Source organism: Populus euphratica, unplaced genomic scaffold, assembly GCF_000495115.2.
Source record: "Populus euphratica unplaced genomic scaffold, PopEup_1.0 scaffold105.1, whole genome shotgun sequence".
NCBI lineage: Eukaryota > Viridiplantae > Streptophyta > Magnoliopsida > Malpighiales > Salicaceae > Populus > Populus euphratica.
The window spans coordinates 43066-54691 of record NW_011499990.1 but is presented as its reverse complement, the minus strand read 5'-3'; the positions used below and the strand labels follow the sequence as shown (position 1 = coordinate 54691).

Below are 11626 nucleotides of genomic sequence, written 5' to 3'. Positions count from 1 at the left end.
AATTTGTAATAAAGATTCACATCCACATAAAAATTATTAAATAAAAAAATATTATGCAAAGTTGTATATATTAAAAATACTATAAAAATATATTTAATCTATATAAAATTCAAAACAAATTACAAACGAATCATACTAATTTATATATAAAAAAAATACTCCTAATATAATTAAAAAATTAATTGTTATTCAACCAAGGCTAAAAAACCAAAAACAATTCATAGAGAAGGGATATTAATTAAAAAATAAATTAAAAATTAGTTTAAAAAAACATATAAAAAAACAAATAACATAAAAAATTTAAAAAAAAGAACAAAAATACTAGGCATAGTTGAGCCTACTGGGTTAGGCCTGGTACGTGGCCCACTTAAGAAAATGTTTGTCCTAGCCTTTATTTTTTTTTTAGTTTAATGGAGATGGATGATATATCATTTAAAATTTCAGAATTTAGTAGCTTGTGTGCTTGGAAAAATAGAGTTTTGTACTGAAAAATATATTTTTGACTCAAAACACTTGGAAAATGCCCTAAAAACCTTGTTAATTAATTCATTGCCTCCAAAAAAACACAAAAAAAAATAATAATCCTGAAACATGAAACCAATCCTAAATAAAAAACCTTCCTGAGAATAGATATATTTTTTTAAGTGTTTTTAATGAAAAAAACCTAATGTTAATCTTCTTAATCTTTTAGAATATTTTGACACTAAAACCAACTATTTTGGTAACTAAATATTTTTCTAAAAAAAAAAATTTATTTTTAAGTTGGAACTCAATGGTCCTATATTTTTCTAAAGACAACATTTTATTTTTAAGCTAGAACTGAATGATTCTTTCTCTCTCCTCCATCCAAAAAATAAAAATAAAATTTGATATCAAAATTTATTTTTAAAAAATTGTAGAAATTGATTAAATAAATTGTAGGCTTACCACCTATTTTACTTGCTTTTGTTATTTAAATCATCTGTCTTTCAATTCAATATTCCCCCTTTAACTATATGCAATTTGACTATAATTTAGGTTTAAAATAAATCAATTGTGAAAAAAGAAGAAGATAAAATTAAGATTTTTTTACATGATTGGTGTAATTTTTTAGGCTTACTCTCTTCTTTTCTTTTCTATTTTTTCCCTTAAAATTGCTAAAAGTTTCTTTTTTTTTTTCTCTCATTAAAATCTAAACAACACTAAAGTTGTGTTTGTTTTCTGGAAAATGATTTTCGAGAAACCACTTTATAAATTTTTCTGTGTTTGTTTACCTATTATTTTTATTATCATTTATTTTATTTGAGATAATTTATAAAATTATATTTTTTTAATTTTATTTTCATTCAACTTTTTAACTTATAAAATTTATTTCTTGTTATTTATTACACTTGAGAAAAATAAAATATTAATAAGTTATTTTCTAACTTATTTTTTATAATATAATTAATATTAAAAAATATTTTTCAATTTATTTTTTATTACATTGTTAAATATTAAAAAAATTATTTTTAAGAAAATAAACGTGGGTTAAGAAGAAAACTGAATAAATATTCGAAGGACTCAATTTATTGCAATCCATACACCTGCAGGTGGCCTTCTGAGGTTAAGGAGGAGCTTTAAGGCTTTTTTTTATTTGACATTTTAAACAACACAGAACACAGGAGGACATTCTTGTAAATGAAGTCTCTGCTGGGAACACAACCATCACGAAATCCAACCGTTTTCAGTTTTCCTGCGAGCTCTGCCACTTCTTTCTTCATGGCTTCCAACCTCTCCTTCACCGCCATCACTGACTTTCCACTTACACTTGGAAAATTCCCAAACCACCCTCAAAGAATCCATCCCTTTCCTCTTCTACCTCTCAATACCTCTTCCGAGGATGGCTCTTTTAAGTGCTTTGCTAGCTCTAGAAGAAGGATGACATCACCATTAGTTGCTCACGCGGTGAAAGAAGAAGTGATTGATCAGTCACCAAATTCAGAGGCTACCCTTGACTCTGAAAGCACCCCTCCTTCCTCCTCCAAGCTTGTTCTCGTCGTTGGTGGCTCTGGTGGTGTTGGTACGCCCTTATAATACCCTGCAACTGATAATGATGTTCACGCGCAAACAATTTGTGGTCTAATGGTACTGTTATTTATGAATTAACAATTTGTGGTATTGTCTTTAGATCGTGGGGTGTGAGTAAACCTAGTTGTTATAGTACACTAATAATGATGTTCATAATTAAGATATTTGATGTTGATTAATTACACGTTCATGTGAATTTTAATCATATTTTCATGTCATGTTTTTCTTCTCTAAAGCTTGGAGAGCATATGATTAATGATAAAAAGCTAAAAACCTGCAAAAACAGTTTTTTTTTTTTTTAGATTTAGAGACTTTTAGATAATGAAGTTAATCGTATTTTTAGATCGTGGGGTGTGAGTAAACCTAGTTGTTATAGTACACTAATAATGATGTTCTAAAATCTCAATAATAAAGATATTTGATGTTGATTAATCACATGTTCATGTCAATTTTAATCACATTTTTATTTCAATTTTTTCTTCACTAAAGCTTGGAAAGCAGATGATAATTGGTGATAGATAGATCAAAACCTGCAAAACAGTTTTTTAGTGAGATTTAGAATAAAATTAGTGATTGTTTAATAAGAGATTGCAATAAATGAGAAAATGAAATTTAAATTTCAAAAACAAGAGTGTTGTTTATGTTTTTGTATGGTAAATATTTTGAGAATTAAAGTATAAATACTTAAAAGAGAAAAATTATAAACACTTTAATTGGTTGATTCAAGGAGTATTTATAACCCTGAACCTTGTCATGTTGTTTGAATAAAAAGGTTTAAAATGTCATTTTTTTTCCTGATAGTATTAAAAGATGATAATATCTATTACACAACATTAACGATAAATAAATATCATTTACACAACATTAATGAGACAAATATCTTTTATACAATAGTAATATTGATAGGAATACAATAGACTCTTAGAAGACTTTTATACATGTAGAAAGTGTTCAGATATGAGTATTATTGATTTTTATATTTTACGTTAAAAATCATAAGAATATTATTGATTATTATATTTTACGTTAAAAATCATAAGAATAAACAAAAGAAGCCTTTTGAGCCAACATGAGGCCTCTAATGATTGTCATGCTTATACCTACTTGGACTTGGTACGATGCTAAGTCCATGAGCAATGCGTTTGGCAGCTTGTCAGACCCATGTTCACTTGGACTAAGTGCGTAGCTAAATCTAAAGATGTTGGGTCCGACATCTCGTCAAACCCATGTTCACTTGGGTTCAACACATAGTTGAATCCAAGAATGTTGGTTCTATAGCTTGCCAGACCTATGTTCATTTGGGCTTAGCACGTAGCTGAATTTAAAGATGTTGGGTCTAAAAGCAAGTTAGACTCATTTTATCTGGTCTGATATTATGTCAAGTCTAAATATATTGAGTCATCACTCTATATTTCATCTCTTTTGATATGGTATTAGGCTAAAAAATTAAAATTGAAATTGAAAATACATCAACTAACATTTTGTAATTTCTTGAAATGATTGATGCTCGTGGTTGATTGACTAGTTGTTGCTAGCTATTAGTGATAATGCTTCTGCTAAAAAGATATCAATCAGTCATAGAATTGGGAGGAAAAGAAAAGGAAGTGAAACTGAACTTCCTCATTAATTAAATTTCTCTTGTTTTGTTGCATGAATTGAAAAGACAGGGCAAAGTTATAAATTGTATCTTTTACCGTATATCATTAATTTATTGCACGGCTTTGTTATATCTGTTGACTTGTGTTACAAATTTTGAAGCAAGATTTTGCATTTCTGTATTTTGGTTTCCTCCCGCAAGTGAGATGAAATTTTTGGTCACACAAAAGGAAATCTGGAACCTGACCTACTCCCAGTTTCCTCCACTTCCTCCTTTCCCCTCCTCATTTTAGCTCCCAAACTTAAAATTAAACTTCCTTTATTTTATATCCTATACTTTCCTTCCACTTGCGTTGATAAAAAAATCATGTTTTTCATGAAGGGTATCTGTTGTCTGCAGGACACTATCTTAACATGCAAGTTTTAGCACAGGGATTGAATTTGTGAGGGATTTTGTTGTGCATTTTTCAGAGGAATTTAACCTACTAGTTAATTGGTGCTTTTGCAAATGCATGGTTGTGGCCAAGCCTTCGAACATTATATGATGAAATAAACAGGTAAAAACATGGGTCACATTTGGAACTTGTGAAAGCACATTGCAGGGCGTAAGTAACTATAAAGCTGGGGGAGGGAGAATGACTGGATTTCAAGTCCACTTACTACTTCAAGAACAGGGAACAACATAACTGCTACGCATTTCCCTATCTTTTATCATGGTTACGCATTTCCCTATCTTTTATCATGGCAGGAGCATCTTAGTTCCTGTTAAACTCCGAATTATCAATAATGCAGTTCTTGTGACCGATTCTTTGTTTACATTTTACTGTGAGATAGTTTATTAAGTTTGTGTTTGGTTACTGTCTTAGGATAGAAAAGAAAAAGATAATGAGATATGTCTTCATGTTTTGAAAGTATATAAATTTACTAAAAAATTTATCTGAGAGACACATTATGTCTCCGTTTCTTCTGTATTTGTTTTTTAATGACCCACAGTTACTAAATGCTACCTAAAGTTTTCTCTACTACATTAAATTTTAGCATTTTGCTCCCTTTTCAGGGCAGCTTGTAGTGGCAGCATTGCTAAACCGGAATATTAAATCACGTTTGTTACTGCGAGATCCGGAGAAAGCAGTAGCACTGTTTGGCAAGCAAGATGAGGAGAAAATGCAGGTGCCTATTTTATCTGCTGACTGATCCTTCTTTCCTGATCATTACCACCTCATACCATGTTCGTTAGCATTCTGGTGCACACAAATTCCTCGCTTCAAACTTGTTTTCTTTCCTCAGGATGTAAAACTTGATCATAAAGAGCTGTTAAAACTTTCTAGGTATATAAAGGAGACACTCGGAACCCAGAGGATCTATATCCATCTTTGTTTGAGGTTTGTGTTCCTCTACCTATATATTTTTCTCATATTTCTGGAGGATGCCAAAAATACTAGGCTAGTTTACAATCTAGTTATTAAAGTTTCAAAAATATATATTGCAGGGAGTCACGCATGTGATCTGCTGCACTGGGACAACAGCTTTTCCTTCAAGGCGATGGGATGGAGATAACACACCAGAAAGAACAGGTCAGAAGCTCTGCATGTTATGTTCAAAGTGTTCAACTTTCTTGTCTCTTCAACTCATGGAAATACATACACAAACACGCTCTACCTGATAGAAGTTTATGCCCACATTGACGGTGTTGTTTTTTCTGAAGATTGGGAGGGTGTCAGGAATCTTGTTTCTGCGTTGCCCTCAACACTGAAAAGAATTGTTCTTGTTTCATCAGTTGGTGTAACCAAATTCAACGAAATACCATGGAGGTGAGAATGAGTTGTATTTGCAGCGGGCCTATAGCTTGACTGTGTTTGAAAGCAATAAATCAAAGAGTTGATTACATTAAGCAACAAACGAAGTAGTAACGTCCTTTCTGATTATCCATCTAGAAATACTTAATTGTAGCAGGAACAGTTTAACAATAGTTTCAAGTTATTTGGCTAATTGAAGCTCACTTCATATAAAGTCAAGCCTATCTGGGTGGTTGGGTTGGCACACATTCATTAGAGTGAGAGATTTACACTTTAATTTGGCTTCTAGACCAGCCCTTTGTTTCTAACCTTGCAATGTCTTGGGAGCCTGTATAGGCTAGCATATTTGAATAAATGTAAGGATTCATCTTTTCTTCAGTCACTGGAAATATTTGAAATGCTGCTTAAAGTGGATATGAATCCCTGAGCTTCTTTTTTCTAACAGAACAAATGAAACATCTGCTACCATGTTTTGTCTTGGATTAAATTCATTTGTTTCATATTGTCTCCTCGCAGCATTATGAATCTTTTTGGCGTTCTCAAGTATAAGAAAATGGGGGAAGATTTTGTTCTCAAATCTGGTCTTCCATTTACTATAATCAGGTTAGGAAATCTTTACCCCCGCTTGATGTTGGAAACTTAGAGATTTATTTTAGGAACTGCAGAATAATTTTAATTTGCAGCGCAAGCCTTTATGTTCTTACTTGTATGTTTTCAGACCTGCTAGATTAACAGATGGACCTTACACATCATATGATCTAAATACCTTGCTCAAAGCTACTTCTGGGAAAAGGCGGGCAGTTGTCATTGGTCAAGGTACACAATCTTGTTGTATTTTTAAGATGGTGATTCTATAATCCAATGGTCATTGACGCACATGTTTTACTTTCTGGTGAATAAGGTGCTACCAGGAGGGGGATTGTGGTGTTCATTGTTATTGCTATCTTGGGATTTTCTTTTCATTGTTCATTTGGGATCTGAAGTGTGCACCTCGGAATTTAATGCTACATCTTTTTGCAACGACGACTCTATCATGAACCTACATTCCTTAGGATCAACTGAATATAATAAAATAATTTTTTATACGAGTTTAATGCTTGATAATGATACTGGCTGATATGCATCAAAACTATCTTGTTGGGTTATTTCTCTAGTGTTTTTTCGTGTCCATTGCCCAATGATAAAATCCATTCTTTTCTCATCATACCATTTTGGTACTTTTTGAAGAATGCTGGTGCCTTGGTTTTCTCAAGCTTCATCATGAATTAGATGATAACAGAATCCTTTTGTAACAAGATCTTTTGGGATACAATTATGTCAATCTTTCCATTGCTGAAACTGGCAGCACTTCTTATGTTTTGTATGCCTTGTTTGCATCCAACAGTTCTGATATCCCCCTCTCTTTCACATGATTCTTATTTTTATTGAATTTTGATCTGGGTTTGCAGGGGATAAGCTTGTTGGAGAAGTTAGCAGAATTGTGGTAGCTGAAGCTTGCATTCAGGCATTGGACATAGAATTTACGGAAGGTGAAATTTATGAAATCAACTCAGTTGAGGTATGTTTGTAAAGAAATTACTCCGTCACTTCTGTGGAACAATAGAGTAAATGGTTGAAAAAAGTTTCAGTCCAAATTGTTTCCCCTTTTAGGTGCCCATAGAACCTGCTGTCGATTTATGATGTTGATAAGATGCATTCCGGCCTGTTTTATTGTTACACATTATGGCTTCAAGGACCCTTTTTTTTTCCTCCTACCATATGGCAAGTGATGTGACTTTACTCCTGTGTGGTGAATGTATGAAGGCACGTTCACCACCTTTGACAACTAAATCACTTAGTCTGTGATATCATTCAATCACTAAATTTTGACAAGGTATAATTTGTTTCCGCTCCATTTGTGTGTATTCCTGCAGTCCTTTACAAATCATCCGTGTTGCCACATTGTTGTCTGGTTATCTTTAGAACTATCTCTTGTGGACATGTGATTTGAGGAATTGCTTCATTATTGAACCGAAGTTATTGCTTGTGCAGGGAGAAGGTCCTGGATGTGATCCGCGAAAGTGGAAAGAGCTATTCAAAAATCCTCAATCACAATGATGTCCTTCGATGAGAAATGTGGAGAGAAGTATACAAACTATATACCCTGTCCAGTTGAATCTGATGACTTTCAGAGCTTGTATAGTATTCTTCTTTGTTTTAACAATTAAAGACATATGCACAATCCTGGGAACATAGAAGATTGCATCACTGCTTTGTAGTTAATGTTGATGAAAAGCTAAAAGGGGGGGGGGGGGTCATTTTTTTTACAACTGGGGAAATATCTATGTTGTTATTATGCAAGAGTCATGGTCTAAGAAAGAGGAATCTCTATGGATACAAGAGACAAGTTCGAGAGGTCTCTTCTTTTCTTCCTTTCTCTGGTGTGGTTCTTTTTGAGTGTTGGCTTTCGATTCAGAAGTAATGGAAACAACCCTTCCTTGGATATTAGTCATAGGAATATTCAATTTTTTAAATAACTTGATTCCACCAAAAAAAATAAACAGAGAGAGGAAATGCTTGGCAAAAAAAGTATTGCCAGGATTTAATGTATATTTATCCATTGAAATGCGTAACCAAAGACAAACATTATCTACAGAAATGTAATCTAAAGGAAAATTAAACAATGAACTTGAAAAGGAGAAGTTTTCCCCGAATCTGGAGATTTGTTCTAATTTGGTTGTCCCTTCTTCCCATCTAATCCATCATCATTAGTTCCATCCCCTACTATTTTCTTCCAGAACCAATGGTTCTGGAAGAGAAGATATATCTCCTCTATTGGAACTTGCTTTGTTTCTGGAAGGAGAAAGAAGATGAAGCTGCCCATGAAAGCGACCAAGCCGGCAAATATCAAAAAGATCCCATAACGAAGATGGCAGAGAGACACGAGAAAGCATTGTGCTATCAAAGCTGTGAAGATCATGTTGACACAGACAACAATGCTTTGGCCAGCTGACCTTGTCTCCAGTGGAAAGAGCTCGCTTGGGACTAACCACCCTAGAGGACCCCAAGACCTTCCATAAGCAAAGCAAAACAAGCAAATGATAATGACTAGGAACACGCTGATTGCTTTCGGGAGAGTTACTCCTTGTCCAAACTTCAGGGCCAAAGTTATAGCCAAAGCCACCTGCAGATCAAACCATTGATTTATTATAAAAGCCGTAGAGAAATGCTAAAGAATTGATTGAGGCTTGGCTTGTTCGGTTACTCTAATTACCATGTAGCAGAACATTTCAATACTAGCTTCAATAAAGAAAGTTCTTCTGCCATATTTGTCTACTAATGCCATTGACGTGAGGGCGCCGACAACAAGTGCACCACTAGTAATGACAGATGAATAAAGAGAAGTTCCTGACCCAAAACCCAAGCTTTGGAAGAAGACAGGAGCATAGAAGAGTATAGAATTCATTCCAGTGAGTTGCTGAAACATTGGGATTCCCAGAGCGCCTATTATCAATTGTGGGCGATTCTTCCGTGTAAGAAGATTCCTGAAAGGGTGCTTTATGGCTTTTGCTTCGTTACTTGCATCAATAAGATCAGCAAACTCAGCATCGACGTTAGTTGTACCTCTAACTTTCTCCAATACTTTTCTGCCTTCTTCTAATTTTCCTTGTTCTACAAGGCTGTTGGGAGTCTCCGGAAGGAAAAGAGCACCTAAACCCATTAAAATTGCAGGGATTGTAGCTGAACCAAGAGATAGCCTCCAACCCCATGGATGGATTTTTTCAGTTCCGTAATTTACAAGGTTTGCCACAAGGATCCCCAGGCAGGTTGTTAATTGAAACAGCTGATTATATCGGCCACGGGTTTTTGCAGGAGCCATTTCTGACAGATACAAGGGAACTGCCTGTACCATTAGAACAAAAATGCCGTAAGAAAATTAAGAGGCATGCTATATTACTTTTTTGGCTTAGAGAGCATTAAGCATACCTGGTTGCTGAATCCAATGCCTACCCCAAGAAGCAATCGTCCTATTATCAGCATTGCAACATTCATTGCAAATGCATTGATAATAGCTCCAAAAAAGAAGCTTAATGCTCCACAAATTATGCTTGCTTTCCGGCCTTTACTTCTGGTCAAGTGGGATGCTGCAAATGTGAAAATAAGGGCCCCAAAGTACAATGAAGATGTAAATAGTGTAAGTATCTGGTTGTCATATTTGCAGTAATCGGTCTCATGGAGATGCTGCTGCTTCCTTCTATACACTTGTGGAAAGAATTTCTTTAAGAAATCATCCATGGAAGTCACTCCTCCTGAAACAACCATTTTCATGTTAAGCTATAGTCTTCTTTTGCAACGAGTGTAAAGTGGGTTTTGCTTGAACATGAACCGATGTGCAATGCAAACATTCCATATCAGTATATTAAATCTACTTTGAACTGTGAACGGTTTGTTAAAAGTTACCTACAAAAAAAAACCTGTTCTTAGTTTTTTATATACAACAAAACAGAGTGAAGCTGGGGTCCTACCTATATTCTGATCTCTAGATATTAATTTCTATGATCTTGAGAGAGGATATCGTGCAAATATTCTAATCAAAATGAAAAATACATGTACTAATAACATCAATAAAGTTTCTGTTTCATCAGTCTGCATGCACAATTTCGTTTAACCAGAAAAGTCTTGACACCATACATGTACATGTATTTATAATCTGCCATAACAGTTTTCTCCGGAAAACATTTTGCCTATTTCAATTCCCTTGCAATTATCAGATTGAAAAGAGAAGCAAAGAAAAGAAAGAACAAATGATGGGGCTCTTTTGTGGTGCTCTTCACAAAAGTCGCAAGTGATTGGCACTGGTAAGCGATGTAGATGTGTGCCATGCCTATAAACCAACTTGTCTCCAAATTGTTTAGCTTTTTGGTTCTTCATTGCTCTTACTAATTACTGTACAGATGATGATAAATCCATAAGCCAAGACCACTACCAATTTCATTATATTCTATACTGTAGTTGCTCATGTTTTCATAAGAGAAAGGCATCTAATTAACTAATGTTTGGAAAGAAACTTAATGACCTGATAAATGAAGACATATATTTTGTACCCACGATCCATATACATAAAAGAGAAGGCTAAAGCTTTAAAGACTGATCAAGAAACACAAGAAGTGAAAGAGATACTAACCGGATACACCAAGATCATACCCAAAAAGGGATCCTCCCATTGCTGCAACAAGGCAAGAAAAGATAAAATAACCAGTGGTTTTATACTCGTAGAGATGAGCCCTCTTTAGGGTTGCTCCATCAGCAAACGCCCCTCCTGCCATCGCGTTCTCTCTACTGTTCTCCCTCTCCCTCTCTTCAAAAGTTTCCTATCAGAACATGAGAGGACACTAACTAGAATTGGAAGGAGAGTAGAGTTATAAAGAGAAAATCTTTTTCTGTTTTTGAAAGTCAACCGCTGAGGTGCTTGCATGAATATTCAATATTCTATAAATAATCAAATTCAAATATATCTAATAAGCTTTGTTTGATTCCTAAAAAAAAATTACTTTTGTTTTTTACGTCTATGGAACAAGAACAAAAACTTTCATGAACTGTTGATAACTTAGATTATTATTTTATTATTATTGATATGACTATCTAACAACGTATATATACATATACCAAGAGGGGATGTATTTTTTAATATAATTCTGTTGGTGAGATTGTAAAGTTTTCCCAGACGATTGCAAAAGATCAAAGATGAGATGAGTGACGGTGAAGTGGAATAGAACTTTAAACCATGGGAACTCCTATACATGGACAAGGACGGATTGCCAATTTGTTCCTTAGATGACGGCATTTTCTTTTTCTGGGGTAAGGGATTCATAGCTTTTTCTTTTCTTTTCTTTGACTAGGATTACTGGTTCTTGGAGTCATCACATCAACCTTATCCATGTCATTTTAGTGGTTTATAATTGAGGTTTACTCACCTGTCATGTCGGAGTTTGTAGCAGATTTAAATTATACAGCATCCACTTGCAAATATATTTTGTTAAGTTGTTGTTTATTACAATATAGAGTCCATTTTTCTTCACAGATGCCAACTATGTCTAGCTGCATTTTCCATGTCCGTATTCGTTATTTGATGGCGATAATGACAGGCAGGGAACAGTGGAGCGGGCCAGATAAAACAATTCCGAGTATTAGTCTATCATTCATTA

General features: G+C 34.2%; 2 protein-coding genes across 2 annotated transcripts; one reads left to right on the top strand and one right to left on the bottom strand.

Annotated features, from left to right (window-relative positions):
- The first annotated feature begins 1597 nt into the window (after positions 1-1597).
- LOC105140297 (NAD(P)-binding Rossmann-fold superfamily protein) lies at positions 1598-7853 on the top strand. Its single transcript, XM_011047075.1, has 9 exons — positions 1598-2041; positions 4703-4815; positions 4974-5027; positions 5135-5219; positions 5351-5456; positions 5958-6044; positions 6160-6257; positions 6890-6999; positions 7473-7853. The coding sequence occupies exons 1-9, from the start codon at positions 1660-1662 to the stop codon at positions 7536-7538; spliced, it is 1101 nt and encodes a 366-aa protein (XP_011045377.1). The 5' UTR covers positions 1598-1659; the 3' UTR covers positions 7539-7853.
- A 134-nt stretch (positions 7854-7987) lies between these two features.
- Positions 7988-10938, bottom strand: LOC105140296 (sugar transport protein 14-like). Its single transcript, XM_011047074.1, has 4 exons — positions 10606-10938; positions 9408-9730; positions 8695-9324; positions 7988-8604 (listed from the first exon to the last, which is right to left on the bottom strand). Exons 1-4 carry the CDS (start codon positions 10745-10747, stop codon positions 8149-8151), a joined length of 1551 nt encoding a protein of 516 aa, XP_011045376.1. The 5' UTR covers positions 10748-10938; the 3' UTR covers positions 7988-8148.
- Positions 10939-11626: the final 688 nt, after the last annotated feature.

Coding starts and splice junctions, on each gene's coding strand:
- LOC105140297 (XM_011047075.1), top strand. CDS start 1,660: ATGAAGTCTCTGCTGGGAACACAACCATCACGAAATCCAACCGTTTTC. Junction 5,028..5,134: donor TATATCCATCTTTGTTTGAG/GTTTGTGTTCCT, acceptor TATATATTGCAG/GGAGTCACGCATGTGATCTG. Junction 6,258..6,889: donor GGCAGTTGTCATTGGTCAAG/GTACACAATCTT, acceptor CTGGGTTTGCAG/GGGATAAGCTTGTTGGAGAA.
- LOC105140296 (XM_011047074.1), bottom strand. CDS start 10,747: ATGGCAGGAGGGGCGTTTGCTGATGGAGCAACCCTAAAGAGGGCTCAT. Junction 9,731..10,605: donor GTATGATCTTGGTGTATCCG/GTTAGTATCTCT, acceptor TGGTTGTTTCAG/GAGGAGTGACTTCCATGGAT. Junction 9,325..9,407: donor GCATTGGATTCAGCAACCAG/GTATGCTTAATG, acceptor CTAATGGTACAG/GCAGTTCCCTTGTATCTGTC.